This window comes from Colossoma macropomum, unplaced genomic scaffold (genome assembly GCF_904425465.1).
Source record: "Colossoma macropomum unplaced genomic scaffold, Colossoma_macropomum, whole genome shotgun sequence".
Taxonomy (NCBI): domain Eukaryota; kingdom Metazoa; phylum Chordata; class Actinopteri; order Characiformes; family Serrasalmidae; genus Colossoma; species Colossoma macropomum.
This window is the reverse complement of record NW_023494790.1, coordinates 20,649,907-20,666,288: the sequence shown is the minus strand read 5'-3', so window position 1 is coordinate 20,666,288 and position 16,382 is coordinate 20,649,907. Positions and strand designations below refer to the sequence as shown.

At 40.7% G+C, this 16,382-nt stretch overlaps 1 protein-coding gene across 5 annotated transcripts in view; it reads right to left on the bottom strand.

The window, feature by feature from the left end:
- Positions 1 to 1,406: 1,406 nt before the first annotated feature.
- epc1a (enhancer of polycomb homolog 1 (Drosophila) a) overlaps positions 1,407 to 16,382 on the bottom strand; it is a 30,134-nt gene continuing 15,158 nt past the window's right edge. For all 5 annotated transcript variants that reach the window (XM_036572475.1, XM_036572472.1, XM_036572473.1 and 2 more), the window contains 13 exons: positions 16,169 to 16,328; positions 12,724 to 12,869; positions 11,983 to 12,189; positions 11,201 to 11,349; positions 9,784 to 9,931; positions 9,363 to 9,521; positions 9,022 to 9,111; positions 8,584 to 8,732; positions 7,440 to 7,777; positions 3,998 to 4,107; positions 3,765 to 3,906; positions 3,292 to 3,637; positions 1,407 to 3,128 (listed from right to left, as the gene is read on the bottom strand). In XM_036572475.1, coding sequence (XP_036428368.1) covers positions 3,059 to 3,128; positions 3,292 to 3,637; positions 3,765 to 3,906; positions 3,998 to 4,107; positions 7,440 to 7,777; positions 8,584 to 8,732; positions 9,022 to 9,111; positions 9,363 to 9,521; positions 9,784 to 9,931; positions 11,201 to 11,349; positions 11,983 to 12,189; positions 12,724 to 12,869; positions 16,169 to 16,268 — 2,154 coding nt within the window. In that variant the 5' untranslated portion in view covers positions 16,269 to 16,328 and the 3' untranslated portion in view covers positions 1,407 to 3,058. The remainder of the gene's footprint in view (positions 3,129 to 3,291; positions 3,638 to 3,764; positions 3,907 to 3,997; positions 4,108 to 7,439; positions 7,778 to 8,583; positions 8,733 to 9,021; positions 9,112 to 9,362; positions 9,522 to 9,783; positions 9,932 to 11,200; positions 11,350 to 11,982; positions 12,190 to 12,723; positions 12,870 to 16,168; positions 16,329 to 16,382) is intronic.

Genomic DNA, 16,382 nt, shown 5'->3' with positions numbered 1-16,382 from the left:
CGCTAATAGCGGCCACTGCCGTCCACCCACTTTACAGCTCACAGGGATTGTGTTGTGTGTGAGCTGACGGACTCACTAAATTCAGTGAGTTAACACACTTTAGGACATTTTAGCCACATGCCCTTTAGATTTAATTGGTAATAATACTACACTGTTTAATCCAGGCCTCTCACTTCTCTTACTGCGTCCTCGGGTTAGGAAAAGGGTCAAAGTTTACTAGCTTTTCGAGGTTCCCCACTCACAACATTCCTGTACTCTGTAGCTGGTTCTCGTCAGAGATGTCTGGGTCTAGTTACTGTACGACTGGACAAATACTATTTAGAGAGGTTATCAAGGCTCATCTGTGTGAACACACACTACAGTGCCACCCTGGGACCGGCCAGTGTCTAAGGCCTAGTTAGGACCAGGCTTTATCCGAGTCTTGTAATGAAACAAGATTAAAACATTTCTTTTGAAGACGTCGAAACTAGTGTATGACTTTTTCACCACGGAACTAAACCAAACAATCTGCAGGTGAGGGGGAAAGAAGAAGAGCCTACTGCTATCACTTCTCTTAATTACAGGATGGGTGAGGTTTTGCAAGTTTTTAAATCTAAATGAGTGGCAAATGCTGCATCTCCCCCAGTAAAGCACTCTTTAGTATGGGTGATCTAAACGTGTCACAGACTTTTTGATTGTTTTGTACGAAATCTGCTTCCACTTTCATTCCACACCCTTCACAAGATTTATTTATTTATTTTTTGCATAAATTCAAAGTTTAGTCTTCTATTCCTACCTTCCAGGCATTTTACAGCTCAGCTCCATAAACACCTCAGAGTTTTATAATTAGACAAAGTTTTTACCTCCGCTTCTGAGAAGCTGCTATTTTGCAGACAGCTTCTTTTATGACAGCAGTTAGTGACTAGTACACTGCTCTCTTGACATGAGGCAGTATGGATCCCTGCCCAGCTTAATTTACTATCAGCATTTATTCTGTACGGAGTATTTACGAGTCAGGTAAGCCAGCTTTAAATAAATAAAATGAATGAATGAATGAATGAATGAAATGCTCACTTCAAACTGGATCTCTGCAGTCTGGACAGATTTTGACACTTCTGGAATTAACTGATTTAAAAGTTAATCAGCTCCAGATCATGTTGTAAAGCTACAAAGCCCTCACGGTTTAAAGAATGAAAAGGTAAAATACAAATATTGCTTAATAGAAGTGGGAATATGAACTGCCATTCAGCAGTTACCTTGTGAACAACCATATTTCCACATATTTGATAGTGTGCATCTGAAAAAGTATTTTTCTACATATTATGAGACATCATTAGATGTAAAAGCAAGTCATTCGCCATTCATCCTCTCAAACACCCACTTACCCACAGTTTAGTTTGACTCAACAAATCACAGGACACTTCATATCACTTAATAACCTGGGCTTTATTGTCAGATTTCTATGGGTGACATCTTTTTTTTTTCCCCCCACTCATTTTCAATAATATTTTATCTTTTTTAAATTTTCAATATTTTAATTCTTTGTCTGCCACCAGGTTGGACTAGAGCCCTGGAGGGTGTTCAGTTCAGCCAGTGGACTGGGCATCGGAGACCTGGGCTCCGGACAAGCCAGGACCGCACTACTGCAGCCTTGCCCGAGAGCCATCCTCTTCATAGAAGAGACGAAGCAGTTTATTCCCAAAGGAAGGCACACCTTTTAACTTGTGGTTTTAGGCCTTGAAAAAGTCTGGAGTCTGTCAGATGACGTGGTAAGAGACAGAGATTGAGACTGGAGCCAGGTGACGACTCCTGTTCCTTCTCTCTTGCGTGTCTCGAAGCTGAAATTACGACACGGTCACAGCAATAATGGACAGTCATCAGCATTCACTTATCAGAGAACGTTACACTGACGACCAAAAAACAAAGTCTTCCATTACGCGAAGCGCAAATTCGCTTCACCACAAGAACTGAAAACAAAAACCAACAAAACAAGATACAAAAATAATTGTCTTTGTTGTACAAAAAACTACAATGGGAGGCAAAACATTTCATAGTATGAAAAGGAACTGAAATTATACAAAAGCAGCGATAATCATTACTTAAGTCAACAAAACAAAAAACAAACCAAAAAATAAACAAAAATAAACAGTGCTTAGTTGAGATGGAAGCCACAGATGCTCCCGAGTGAAGACTTCATGACTTGTCTGTCACTTGTTTTGGGATGATTAGTTAAATGGAAGATTTCCACACACTCCTCTTCACCCACCATTCCCAAAGCCTTTGAGTGACCCAAAAACCACATACTCCCCCGCTCCCACCAAAACAAACAAACAAGAAAAAAAACAAAAAGGAATAACTGGGGAAAACAAAATCAGAAGTTCTGTAGCATCTATTTGATTTGCGAAGAGAACCAGCGGAACTAGAGATTGAAGGGTCTGACACAAAAAAACAAAAAACAAACAAACAAAAAAAACAAAGGAAAAAAAAACAAAAAAAAACTCTAGCTACCCAAACACCTACAACATGGAAACAAATGAGAGTACAGTGTTCATGGAGAAAGGAAAAAGAAAAAAGTGTAAACACAGCACAATAAATAGGTAAAACAGCAGGTTTCCTCACCATGCACAATGCAATGATTCCTAAACCCTTTCTTCCGCTACACAGCTCACACTTTCTCTCTGCATTCTTTTCTTCCTCCATTCTCCTTTTGCTTTTTTCTTTTTGTAATTCCCAAGTGCAAAACATCACAAGTGAACAAATCTGTTTTCAAGTAACATATATACAAGGTTTTGGGGGGTGGAGCAGGGAGTTTTACAAATAGGCAGTTACTGTACATTGAATATTTGCCATATTCATAATTTACATAGGAATTATTTTCTCTTATTAACAGTAACGAATATATATTAAAAAAAACAGGGTGGGGGAGAAAGAAAAAGTTATAATAAAGAGATGAGATTAGCTGTCGAGGCCTGACAGTTGCTGCGGAGACCTGCTGTCCCTTTGCATTTCCAAAAGCGATTGGTGCACAGCACCAAAAGACTGGACTGGGCGGGGGAAAAAGTCGCCCAGACAACGGTTACTACGTCACCTCCATAGCGACTGTGTTTTCCGCTATACTGAGGGACTGCTTTTCCTGTTCATGATTGTCCCTGTAAATAAAGGTAAAGGCACAGTGAGCACTTATCTTAAAACGGACAAAACGTTTCTCATCCCACTGCTGTGCCAGTTTACTGACTTGCTGATGTTCTACTGGCTAAAATAAAAATGCACTACAAAAACAGTAAGAGAAACTGAGCAGATGCCTGTACTCACCCAGTGCTGACTTTGGGGAGCTGACAGTTCGAAGCAGCGGCTGCAAGTTTTAAGGCAGCGGGTGGCACGCCGCCAAGACTTCTGGGAAGGTGGCGGGCATTGAGGCTGGCAATCTGGGGCGTCGCCACACTCAGACGCAGACTGTTCCCAATCAGAACCTGAGGGGCCGCGTTGGCAGTACTGTTACCATGGTTACTGAGTGGGTTGTGTGCATTGTGGACAGAGCCTGTGGTCGAGTTACTATTAGAAGGGGGTAAGCTAGGTGAGGGAGAGGTCATCACTGGAGATGAGCTTGGGAGGATCGAAGCTGATGGTGTAGCAGAGAGTTGTAAGCCCTTGTAAACTCCTGGAAGACAGTAACATAGAACAAGAACAAATAAGACTAAAAACAAGCAGCAAACAAAAGCAGGCATCAGAGATCACTTTTCATTTAACAGACCATCTTTCCCAAAATGTCTGGTAAGACTACAAACCTGAGGCCTGGAGGATGCCGTTCACTCCACTTCCCGTAACACCATCCTCTTTGACTTTCAGAGTCAACAGCTGGTCAGGTGTGACAAGAGCAGAGGCAGCAAACTGAGCGCTGGCTGAATCCAACGTCTTAGACACTAGAGGCTAGAAATGGTGGGGGAAAAAAAAAGGTCAACCATGAACACGCACACAAAACATAACTAAACAGGAGACTGCCTTTCTTTTCCTCACACACCTGTGTACTGCTGGAGGCATCACTGGCCTGCTGTTGGATCTGCTCCAGCTGTTGCTTCTGCATGAGAACCAGCTGTTCCTGATGCTCCTGGTACTGTTCCGCCGTGAACACTGAAACAAACAAGCACCGTTCATCAGTATGTGGCACAAACATATTACAGACAAAGCCGTATTCGAGCAGGATTAGAGTTATTCGGGGATGTGCCGTAATTTGAGCGATCACTGTCGAGGTCTGTGATTTTAATCCAGTATGAATCTACCATGTCTGTAGTTTTTAGAAGGCTGGAGCTCCTTAGTAGTAATAGTCCTGCTCGAATTGACATCAGTAATGTAACAAAACCAGGTCAAAAAAACGGACGTGGCTAAAGTGGGTTTCCCATCAGCCAGCTTCTTGTTCTAATTTTCCACCTTAAAACAAAACAATTCAAACAAGAAGCGAATAAGAAGCTTTGCAGAAAACAGAGACCCCTTTATTCTTTTTTTTTGTGACCTGAAGACAAGACTATCAGCTAAAATGGAACCCAATTTGACTCAATCCTCAAGTTTTCAGGCTACTGAAATCCACATTTTGGTAAAGGCTGAATTACAAGGAGAAGGAAAATTAAATATCTATAAAGTTGGGTGCCATTTGCTAAGTTGAATAAACCCACTTTGTTAGCCTAATGCTAGTCTATATGCCAGTTAGCTGCACATGTTATTGTTTGGAAGTGTGGTGCCTGTCGCATAATGCTGAGGTAACAGCGCACGGATGTTTTTGATCCAGGCTATCTGGGGGTAATTTGGGGAAATTACAGAGATCCTTTATCCCGTACAAATCGGCCAGTCAATTCATACACTTACTACGTTACCAGACCTCCTCTGGTAAAACTAATCCCACTCAAATAGGGCTGAAGAATGCTATACAAAAATTACTGCATGTCTCTGAAATGCCTGCAGTCTCATTTTAATTAGTGCACAAAATGCTCAATAGCTGCAGGTGTCAAGAAACTACTCTAGGAGAGTATCAAAAACCAAGAGAGTCTGAAGTCCCATGTAAAATACTTGCACACTCTTGCATCCTTTACTTCACCTTCATCATATTCCCGAATACAATTCATTATTAGTACACCAATGGGTTTGACACCAATAGAGTCATTGCAAATGCTGTGAGGTTGGACAAGCTTTACAGCATGTAGGCAAAAATTCCATTACATTAAATGAGAAATGTTAGTGCACTCAGTTTGTCAAAACACAGTACTGGCCCCCATTGACAAGACATTATGAGCTTGGTCTGGGAGACCAAAGAGAAGGCCGGCCTTGCTATCTGGGCATCCACCCTTTCTTCTGATCACTCAGTGTGATTCTATTCAACACACGTTCCTGATCTAACAGAACTGGCAGTTAGCATTCTCCTCCAAACGTGCAGAGCTGCCCAATCAGGTTTCAAAAGGGGGAACTCAAAAAGAAGCAGTGGTTGACTTCAAACATTTCGGAGGAAGCACATGCTAGCCTTCAGCCTCCCACCTAAGCCTGATTATGTAGTGTTTATTTTATTGTATTTTTTGTCATGTAATCAAGTTACTGTTAGCATGCTGTTTTAAACCTGCCTAGTTTCAGTGCCCTACAACACAGTCCAGCTTAGAAGTGGGCCAAAAACATACGTCATGGTATCAACATTTCTGACATTTTCATTGCACATCACGGTATAGCATGCATGCATGTATGTATGTATGTACTCACTTTTAACGCCTTAGTCTGACTCAAACACCATAGTTTAACTCTGAAGTTCAGCTGTTTACACACCGCTGCCATGATAGTCACTGTAGCCCTCTCATTCAAATACAGCTTTTAAATGGCAGCAAGTGTCAACGAGGGATCTCTTTATAAAAACAAAAACTTCTTGCCAGTCAATTTGTTGATCACCGAAGGACACAGAGTCTTAAGTAAGCAAAATCGCGCTGATGCTGGCAAAATCACTAACAGTAGTACCAGAGGACCTTTTCAACAGACTAGGCTACAGCATCTGCATGTGATTACTACAGATAAACTGACAAGGAACAAACTAGGCATGTACTAACAATTTTTTAGCCACGATAATTATCTAACCAGTGGCTTTTTAATTCATTTAATAAGAACTATGTTCAACAGCAGACATGAATTTAAAACATCATTATGTAAAATAGTAAAAATGGCACGTCTAAATTTCTCAAGTAATCTGTCTCACATGTCCAAGATGGTCATGCTGAGCAAAGCAACCTTTGAGTATTTTGGACGGCATGTTTCATTGTGGCATACTGGTATAAAATGTTACGACAAAACACACACCTTAAGAATTTCAACCAGTAGACAAGATAAACCCTTATGTTGAATGTGACTTCTGCCAAAATTCTACAAAGCTTGTCTAACCTAATGAAAGACCTTAATGAAAGAATACACTTGCTCTACATGAGCGACATTCAGACAGAGTGTTTGGAAATGCTGCCAGAATCTGGACAACAACTTCACTTCTTAAACGCTGTAGGAACTCAACTGAGTAAAATGAGCACAATTGTGAATGAGGGGTAAGGTAAGAAAGCAGTGCTGATAGGGCTGAACCATGCATGAAAAATATCTAACCGTGATTTTTCTGACTAATATTGCCGCTGTGCACCACCCACAGCCTAAATTTAGGTGCAACTATTTTTGGTAATTTAGTCCATGCAGGTCTTTAGCTGTGTATTATTAGGTTAAATTCTCCCACTTAAAACAACTTTATAGATAATGTAATCTTTAATTAAAAACTGCACTCCTTTAAATTTCAATATAAAATGGATCAATCTTTCAGCCCTACCGATGGAGCATGTAACCAACAAAGGACATCTTTGGAAAGAGAGCATAACTGTTTCATAAGTACACAAAGACCTCTTCACCTGCTAAAGTAGTGCTTTCCTGTCCATTCGCAGCAGCCTGTTAAATGAGGTTTCACGCTAAAAACGAAGAGCAGCTTTGATTCACTCGTGTTTTTCATTGCGGCCATTAAGCCACGTCCACTTTCATTTTTCATCTATAGCCGTCACACTCAGATTACACACTGGTATCTGTGCAACTGCTCCACTCAAACACACAACCCATCTATATAAAAAAAAATTATATAAAAAAATGTAGTAGTTGCCAGACCAAGCCACTCCAGATACAGCACAACCCAACAAGAGAATTAGCAGAAATTAATTTCTTCTGCCTACACATCCATCTCTCTCTCCCATGAGTATTCCGTAAATGAGGAAATGTACAATTATAGCACCACCCACAGCCAGTTAACATCATACCAGGACACACTGTTTCAACAGCCACATCTCAGACTAAACTCCTCAGCTTACGTTTGATTTTCTCAATATTCCTTTACAGGAGAAGCGCCACAAGTTCAACTTAAATAAATGTGAATGCCTATTGTGTACGTGTTTGTGCTTGCACACTTGCTCACTCACCAGCTGCAGGCGTTACTGTAGCAGATCCTCCCATTGCTGCATTAGTGCCTGTACCTGCCGCAACGGTGACAGCCTGGCAGAAACTCCTGCCGGTTAGTGTCCGTGGTTTAAAGTGTCTCCAGCGGCAGGCCTTAATGTTGCGGAGAATCTGCCTCAGATGCAGGGAAGAAGAGGAGGAGCAGGGAGGAGAAGCTGGTGACGAAGTGGCTATGGTGGAGGTACTGTAAGAGGTGCTTTCTGGGCGAAGTGGAGAAGCAGCAGGGGACAACTCTTCTGCAGTGGAATCCAGACTGTGGAAAATGCTGTCTAGATTCGAGTGAGCACGGTCCAGGAGAACTCTGCATAACATCAAAGGAACACCAACATTAGACGTCTAGAGACAAGTAGGAACATGTGTAGAAACTAGTATAACTGTTGAAGGCATGGTTCACAAAAAAAGGACTACAAGGAGCTACAAAACTAACATAAAAGTAATAGTAATTTCCATTTCCCCCCATATACTCCAAGTCTTGTGCGAAAAAAAGGATGTCAGCATAAAACGCTGTAAGAGACTATAATCAAAAACCAATGTATTCACATAAATCAAATGTGAAAGTTAAAAATTGAAGAGAGATGAGAATAAAACCATGAGGGACCTCAAAACATGATTTGTTGGACTGGAACATAGCTTGTGGTGTTACCGTTACCATCATAAACTCAAATAAGCTTTGACATGTTAATTTCATTCCTACACTGCTGCCATAACATTACATAGCTGCTAGGATTGCATTAGTGTTTATTGTTGAGCATGGCAGCAGGAAAAAAGACCAGCAGAAAACGCACACTCAAAACTCGTGACTGGGCGAATTCTTTGCTCTCTGTGGTCGTGGTCAAATCACAGTTAAACACAAAACACACAAACATATCTCTGGCCATGTTTGTCTGTATTTATTGTATATCACTTATCAGAGGTGGGTACATGCATATATGCACCACTAAACTAGTGCTTGTTAGCTACATTAGCCTCATAGTTTCAATGCTGAATTAAAGCAAATACCAAAGACGTCTTGACTATGTTTGGGGTAATGGGAACAGAGAAATGTTAACGACTCTGCAGTGTACCATTCCTGTAAGGCTACAATATGCTGCTGTCTGCAACACTCACCTGCCTCCTCGTCCCACCCGTCGCCGTGACAACCCCAGGCAGCGGCGTGGCAATGAAAGGCTGGTGAGAGAGTAACGGAACTGTGGATTACATGAACCACCCTCAGCCTCGCTACACCATGGCCAGCTACCCCTCTGATCCAAACGAGCCTAAAGTTAAACAAAGAAGAATAAATGAATGACCAGTGAAGACAACAGAGAAATATCATGAGAGTCTAAGTGTTAGAATAAGAGAGTGTTTTAAAGAAAGAGCCAAGTGTTTGACGTCAGAAACCAAAAGTGGAAACTTTTTAATTTGTATATACTGTATGTAAAAATACTGACACAGGTAATTGATGTGTACTAACAATCAAGGAACATGAAATAAAAAAATGAAAGGATTTGTGGAGAGTAGAGAGTGGGAGTCAGATGACTCGATAGAAGGAGAAGAGAAACGTACAGAGTGATAAACACAGCCTGCTTTCCTCCTGAAGGCAAATGGTCCATCAGGGTCATTCTCTTCTTCAGCCTCTGATGACCCAGAATGCATCTGTATGGACACCATCAGTAGTCAAAAACAATGTTAGGAGCCAATTCAAACTAATTAAAAGTAGTGGCAAGTCATATTTCTAGTGTTTATATGTAACAGCAACATCAAAGTCTAAAATAAACTTCATGAAGAAAACACTGATACACACTTGTGTCAGTGACCAAATTGTGGATTCTTTGTTCTTACTAAACCAAGCATGAGCATTAACCTAAGGTTTCACCAGTACCCTAGGTGTGTGCAAATACACATACCTGTGAGAAAGGATCCTCATCAGAGCTGGGAAAGTCATACTGGTTGAGGTCTTTGGGATTGATGAGGGAGGGACCAGACTGCTGAGGAGTGGAGAACGGCTGGACCTTCGGCTTTTTTTCATATTTCCTCTTTGTGCGGACCACCTCTGTTTTCTCCGGCTAAAGGAGGGGAACAAAAGACAGCAGTAGGAATGAGACCACTCAGAAAAGCATTTTTAATCACCCTTCATCATTCTTCTCTCACACTGATGAAAGGTATCTATATTTGATGCTCAGTTTGAAGTTCCAAAAAATGTTTCAATGACATTCACTTTATTAAAAACAATCAAACAAAAACAAAAAAGGAGTAGTCACTGACAAAAACAGGCACAGGGTAACGTGTGTCCAGGTAGGTTTTAATCATAAAGGTACAAACACTCACCTTAATCTTATAGTCCTTGAGCTCAACGTGGTCCGTGTGGCGGTACTGGCTGCTGCTGGGCAGGGGAATGATGGGAATCTTGTAAATGGGCTTGGCCATGGCCAGTGCCTCTGTCATGATATCAGTGCCAAAGTCAGGCAGGCCATTCCTGAGAAGAAACCAGAGGACTCAAATTACCAGACTGAAGTGGCACAACTCCAATTTTTTGCCTTAATGTGACACAGATCTGATGTTTTCAAAGCTGTGTGGACAAACACATCTGATCTTTTCGAATCTGACCTGGGCCACTTCCACATGTGGCCCTAGAATAGATACAAATCCTATTCGTGTCCATGTGACCTAAGCACCGCTCAGAGACAAATTCTTGGGTGTTTTCCCCCACCGCATGTGCGTCATCATTCAGTGTTAATGTGGAACCTGAAGCAAGTGCCCGTAAATGGTGCAAAAGTCGCCATATCTGGCCTTTTTCCGCCTTCATCTCGTTCTAATAATGAACAGCTGAGAGCTGTTCAGAGCTAATTATCTTCACAGGAGAGCCTTGTTCTGCTGGTTAGTTTGTTCGCTGATCATGACACACGTTGTTCACTCGTGACGTTACTGATTAGGATGTGCTCATGTGGGTTGTTCACATTAATTACAGGTTCATTCATATTAACGAGAGATGAGTCTCATACCAACAGGAATGTGAACCATCAAGTTAGAAAGACTGGATCTAAGCAAAAAATCTTAAACCTATACACTGACATTGGTCATGTTTACATGCTGACCTAAGATACTTCATTTTCAGTTCTAATGTAATGGGTATAGCCTAAAATGCTTGCATAGCAAAGCCAAAAACTATGGAGCCGAAATGACAACACACCACATTGGTCTTGATAGAGAATATCCCTCTTCTACATTACACAAAAAAAGCTTCATGGGATAAACATCATTCAGCAAAATTAAAATCCATAAAAGCCACACACACACACACACACTAACAAGACAAGCCCTTATACTTCCATCTTGTAGGTGTAGCATGCAACACTGATACGTAAGAAAGGTGAACTTTGTTATTTCACTGGAAAAAACATGACTACTAATTAGCCAATGTGGTGGAAGCTTGGCCGATTAAAAATACATGGACTCCCCTCCCCATTACACTCGCTCACTCATTTTCACACCCAAATGGAATAACACAGCAGCAATTAACAGTTAAGGTTACTGGTCCTGAAAATGCAAGGTCAACGCAAGTCGTGACTGCATCAGCTGGCCAGTTCACTGAAAATAGGGCCATACACTGAATTCCTGACATCCCGCTAAAACAACTAACTACTCAGGAACTGGGGGAATAAACACTGAATTACACTGAATAAACTGACATAGGTGTCTAAACTGTGTGGTAAATCCAGACAGAGTACTAGCTTCAGGTCTGTACCTCTTTTCCACTATCTCCAGTGTCAGATGCAGCAATTCTCTCTTGCTCTTCTCGCGCTTCTTTATCATCTCCAGAATTGTGATGGCCCTGCTCAGATCTCTCCTCAGTTTCAGCATCTTCTCATATGATGCTTCGTCATTCTTGCGATTCTGTTGTGAGGAAAAAAAAAAAAGCAATCTATTTAAACTGCTCTTTAGACTGAGAACTTGAAAGGCTTTGTTCTAACAGCATTTCAAGGCTTTTAATCGTTTACAATGCCAGTCGTATTTGTGTGTAAGACCAGTATTAAACTGAAAAGAAGTTAATCCAGGGTCTTTTCGTTTACTGTACCAAATTGAAATGGCACTTGGCATTGGCTGAGTCTCGCCTAACTGACCTTGAATACAAAACATCATGAATCCAGAAGGCTAGATTAGTACTAGTACATACCAAAAAAAAATACATTTTCAATGACAGCAATTAGATATATCAAAATACACAAAAAGCTGTAGCCTAAAGAACCCTTATTTTTATCATCGAACTGTCTAGGGTAAAAAAACATGACCCCGATAAAGTGACAAGAAGAAGTAAAACAAACTATGCATGTATTGATGTGCTGTAAATTAAAACCGGATCTCCTTCGGGTCACAATTGGGACACAATTTATGAAAAAGTGTACAGGAGATCTGGCTAAAGTATATCCAGTGACAATCCAGTGATGATACACATGAATGCAAGGTGCAAACAGCCTCTAAGAGTAATTTCTTTAGGGCATCGGTGACCTTATATCTTCAGTCACTTACCTTCCTGGTTTGCATTTTCTCCGTCCTGCGCCTGAAGGCCACATAGGGGTCACCGGTGCTGGAGCCGTCACGCTTCTCCTGTTTGACCACTGGAGTGAGGGATCCGCCTTTACATGACTTCCTCTTCCTGCTCCAGTACTCAAACACCTCCCTGATCAGCTCATCATCTTCCTTCAGTAAGAGCTTTGCTTCTTGGAGAGTCACAAGCTGGAGATTAAGAAAGTAAGCATTTTTATTTACACAGCACTTTTAAAGCAGAGCCGAATTAAATGGCATTACAACCTTCAGTCGTATCACAAACACATAAAACACATTCCTAGAACCGGGCACTTCCATTTGCTAAATCACATCAAGATCCAGCAAATCAGGGACTTATTTTTAAGTGCAAATACGAGAAATGACTGTCTAGAGAAGCTGTGTGGAAACTACAGAAGATTCTTTAGCCGTCACTGCACAAACACTGAAGTACAAAAACCCTGCATATCGACTTGTGACAAATCATTTATTCACTTCTGTATAGGCCTTTAATGCAGACTTAACCTTGGTTAAATTGAACCTAAAACTACAGCTAACAGCCAAGCCCATACATTCATAAGAACCAAAAGCTCAATCGAACGCACAACGGACTGAGAGCCTGACAGTCTTAATAATAACCTCCAATTACCTTTTAATTTCAGGCTTCATAGAGTGAAGTCTCTCGGGTCAGTATTTCTCATTGTTAAAGGTTATTAATGTTGATACCTGCTGGCCGCTGCCTTTCTCCAGCCGGTCGATCATCAGCTCAAACTGCAGCGCCCCAACCTCCATCTTCTTCTTCAGCCTGTTCACAAACGCCTCGTCTTCAGAGTCCAGGTCATAATCTGGCTGCTCTGTGTCCAGACTGAAAGCTGTGGAAGATTTATAGCAGAAGTTATACATGGACACCAACACACACACACACACACACACACAGAAGAGGTGCACTTCAGTTATTTCATCTAACTTCTCTCCACGTTTGGCAACGTCTCTGGCAATTTAAAAACCCATTCCTTGATTTCTTGCTCAAACATGCCATTCACATTTCACCTCCCCATTTTCTAGCCTTCTGGTATAAACCAAACCCCAGCTATTACTGCAGACGCAAACAAATGCACCCACAGAATGTCTGGATTGAGCAAGTGAAGCACAAGAACTGTTGGAGCTGCCAGGTGGAGAACAACCAAGTTCACAGACCACTGGGAATGCACAGATGGGTTGGACTACAATTATTTTAAAGTAAAATAACAGAAGACTTTTTAATAATAAAGTTCCTATTTGTTAGGCATACTTGGCAAAACACTTCACACTGGTTTTAGTCAACCAAAAGGACTCATTTAACAAAAGTTAACCATCACCATGAGTAGAAACATCTACAATTTCAACTACAACTCATTTGAAATAAAAAATATTCAAACTTATAAATCCATAAAGAAATGAAAACAATGTCAACATAACATCAGATGTACCAAGACTGCTACAAATGGGCCAGCACTACCTCTCACACAAAACTCTAGTGATCTGTATGTTTCCATTTGTGCTTAAATATGGCAAGACAGTGTGAATGCATTTCAAAGGAGCAAATGCTTCAGAGAGACTTGCAGTAACACTGAGTAGGACTGTTTTAATATTCCCTCTCTTAGTCACTCGCCCCACCCCTACCCCCCTCTCTCATTGATGTCTGCATGTGGGAGCGTGCTCAGACGCTCTTTGACAGCAGGACACTTCCAGGTGCTATCACACACACACACACACCCACACACACACACACACACACCCCAAAGGCTGCAAGACACACACTTTCACTCATACATAGACACACAAACCAGACAAAGAGCTGAACTCATATTAACCCTATCTGAAAGATTTCTTGTACATGCACTCAAATCTAAAACTGTGCAGTTATCAGCACTGTTTACCTGCAGACCAAGAGAAAACACTTAAAATAAAATGTATTACAGAAAAGTAGTCAGCCGAACAGTTTCCATGTCTTAAATAGCGTAAGGTGCTGGACATGCATTTCTCAGTAACTCATCTCAGCATAATAAAAAAAAAAATAAAAAATAATAATAAATTAAAAAAAAAAGTAAAATTAAAACGTTTTTTGTTCTTAATTCACAAAACTGTAGGCTTGTAAGGATACTAGGGCTTGGCGATTAATCGAATTTATGAAAAAATAATTGTTATAAAATGACGCTCTCGTTTTGTCGTTAATAAATCCATCGCACCCCTTTCCTTTACAGCGGTGCGCTTTCATCCCTCTCTAGAAGCCCAAACTCAAATGTTTTTGGTCTGATTCATTACCAGTTATTTATTTTTTGTATATATTGTTAGTAGTTTTCTGTAGGTTCTGAAAGTGCACTACAATGCAGTTGATCACATTTAAGATAATACATAATAAATAATGTAAAAATAAATTTTACACTTCACATTATGATTCCTTTTTTTACTTTAATGATTCTCTGTTGAGTTAAAGTTCAAGAATATTCACTGTTAGACAAGTTTTTTTTTTTTAAAGCTCAATAAATGCATGATGTTTCCAAAGTCAATGAGTAACCATATTAAATGATCGTGACCTCAATATTAACCAAAACAGTCCAATGATTTTTGCCATAATTGAGCAGCCCTAAAGGACTTACATACTTTTATATTTATCATACAAAGCTTCGTTTTTGTGGGGAAGTAACCCTAAATGCACAACTCTTATAAAGCCTTCCCATGAACTTAATGTTTCAAAAAACTGACCACAATTTTAAGCCTTTTCGAAAAAAATCAACTTCACTTTGTAAAACATGCCCAGAGAGAGAGAGGGAAAATGGCAGAAATTAAGCTCAGAAATGAAGTCCGAATTTCCCCGAGTCTGTTACACCCAAACTCCCTCAAATATTCCAATATTTTCAAATTCTAAATACATTTCTTTTTCACCATTAGTTTCATGGGTCCTAAATCCATAAGTGGTCATATTGAGCAGTTCCAATAAGCTTACGATGTTAACCCCGAGGCTCTAAGCCAGGAGGCACAAGATGGTTGTATAAAAATGTACATTGGTTTATTTAACATTTTTGAAAATGACTTTACATGCCCCCCAAACTACTGAAATGGCAAAACAAGCTGCGTGAATGAAAGCATGCAAACACCGAGTTGAAGAAAAGAAAGTGAGTAGTGCAGGTGCTCGCAGCGTGTAGCACCAATTAGCCAAAGAGCTAGTCCTAGTAGCTTTGTCACCTTGTGTGTACAAATGCGATTACTAGCTTCCTACTCCACAGAGCATCTGAATCTGGAGTGTTGGCCTCTGAAGCAAATCTTCGTTTCCAATCTAATGGCTTATGCTCAAGTGTTTAGGATGTTACCGAGCTCATCATTGCTGGTTAGCCCTACAAACAAAACCATGACAGTTAATCAGTGAACTACCATGACTGTGCTTTAAGACTACATCCCAGGTTTGGAATAAACTCTGTTCTACTATTGACTAAACACTCATAAGGCAGAGAAGAGCACAACTGCTGAATTCTCAATACAGGTTATTGCACAAGAATAATAGATTATGAACCTATTTCCCTTTTTACAACCATTTTCTGAAAGGTTTCTATCTAGATTTATCAGATAAAATTGCTGCAGCACTTCTCCATATGGACCATGACCAAGATACACATCTCAAAAACTACATGTTCTTGAATTCAAGCATCAAATACAAGGAAAATACAAAACTATTCCTTAAAAAAGCTGATCATGGTGCACAACACCACCCTCAGCATGGTTTAATACAGCTTAGTGTATATGGTTACAAAAGGATTTGGTGGAAATTGAAAAGCAAAAAATTAGAAGTGGCAGGCTAAGGAGTCTCAGAACACTATGCTCTAAAAGCAGCCTCCTTCAAAGACAGTAAATACAAGTAAATACATAAGATTACAACAACTGCATTAAACTTTCACAAGAACACTTAAAGAGACACAAAAGCAAGATGCGTATGCCATCAAGTCAACACCTAATGAGCATCAACAATGTATGAACAGACGCACCATCCTCCATACACCTCAACAGTCAAACTGCTCCTAAGACCCACATTCATGAGCAGTCCTGCTCTGGCTGCACTCACTAATAACCATCCTTTCCCTTAATTAACATTCATGCAAGCACGAGGCACACAGACACACTAGCGAGGCAGACTCACGCTGTATGTGAATGAGCTGCTTTGGCATCCTGAAGTCCCCTGGGTAGAGGGAGTCGTAGTAGGCGACGTTGCTCTCTGCTTCGGGCACAGGGATCACCATGTTGTCCCTCTTCTCCCCATATACCTGCTGTGCTGAAATGGCCCGCTGGAGATGGTGTTCCTATACAAAACAGAGATTAAGAATTACACTTATTTAGAGGTAGGGATGGGAGAT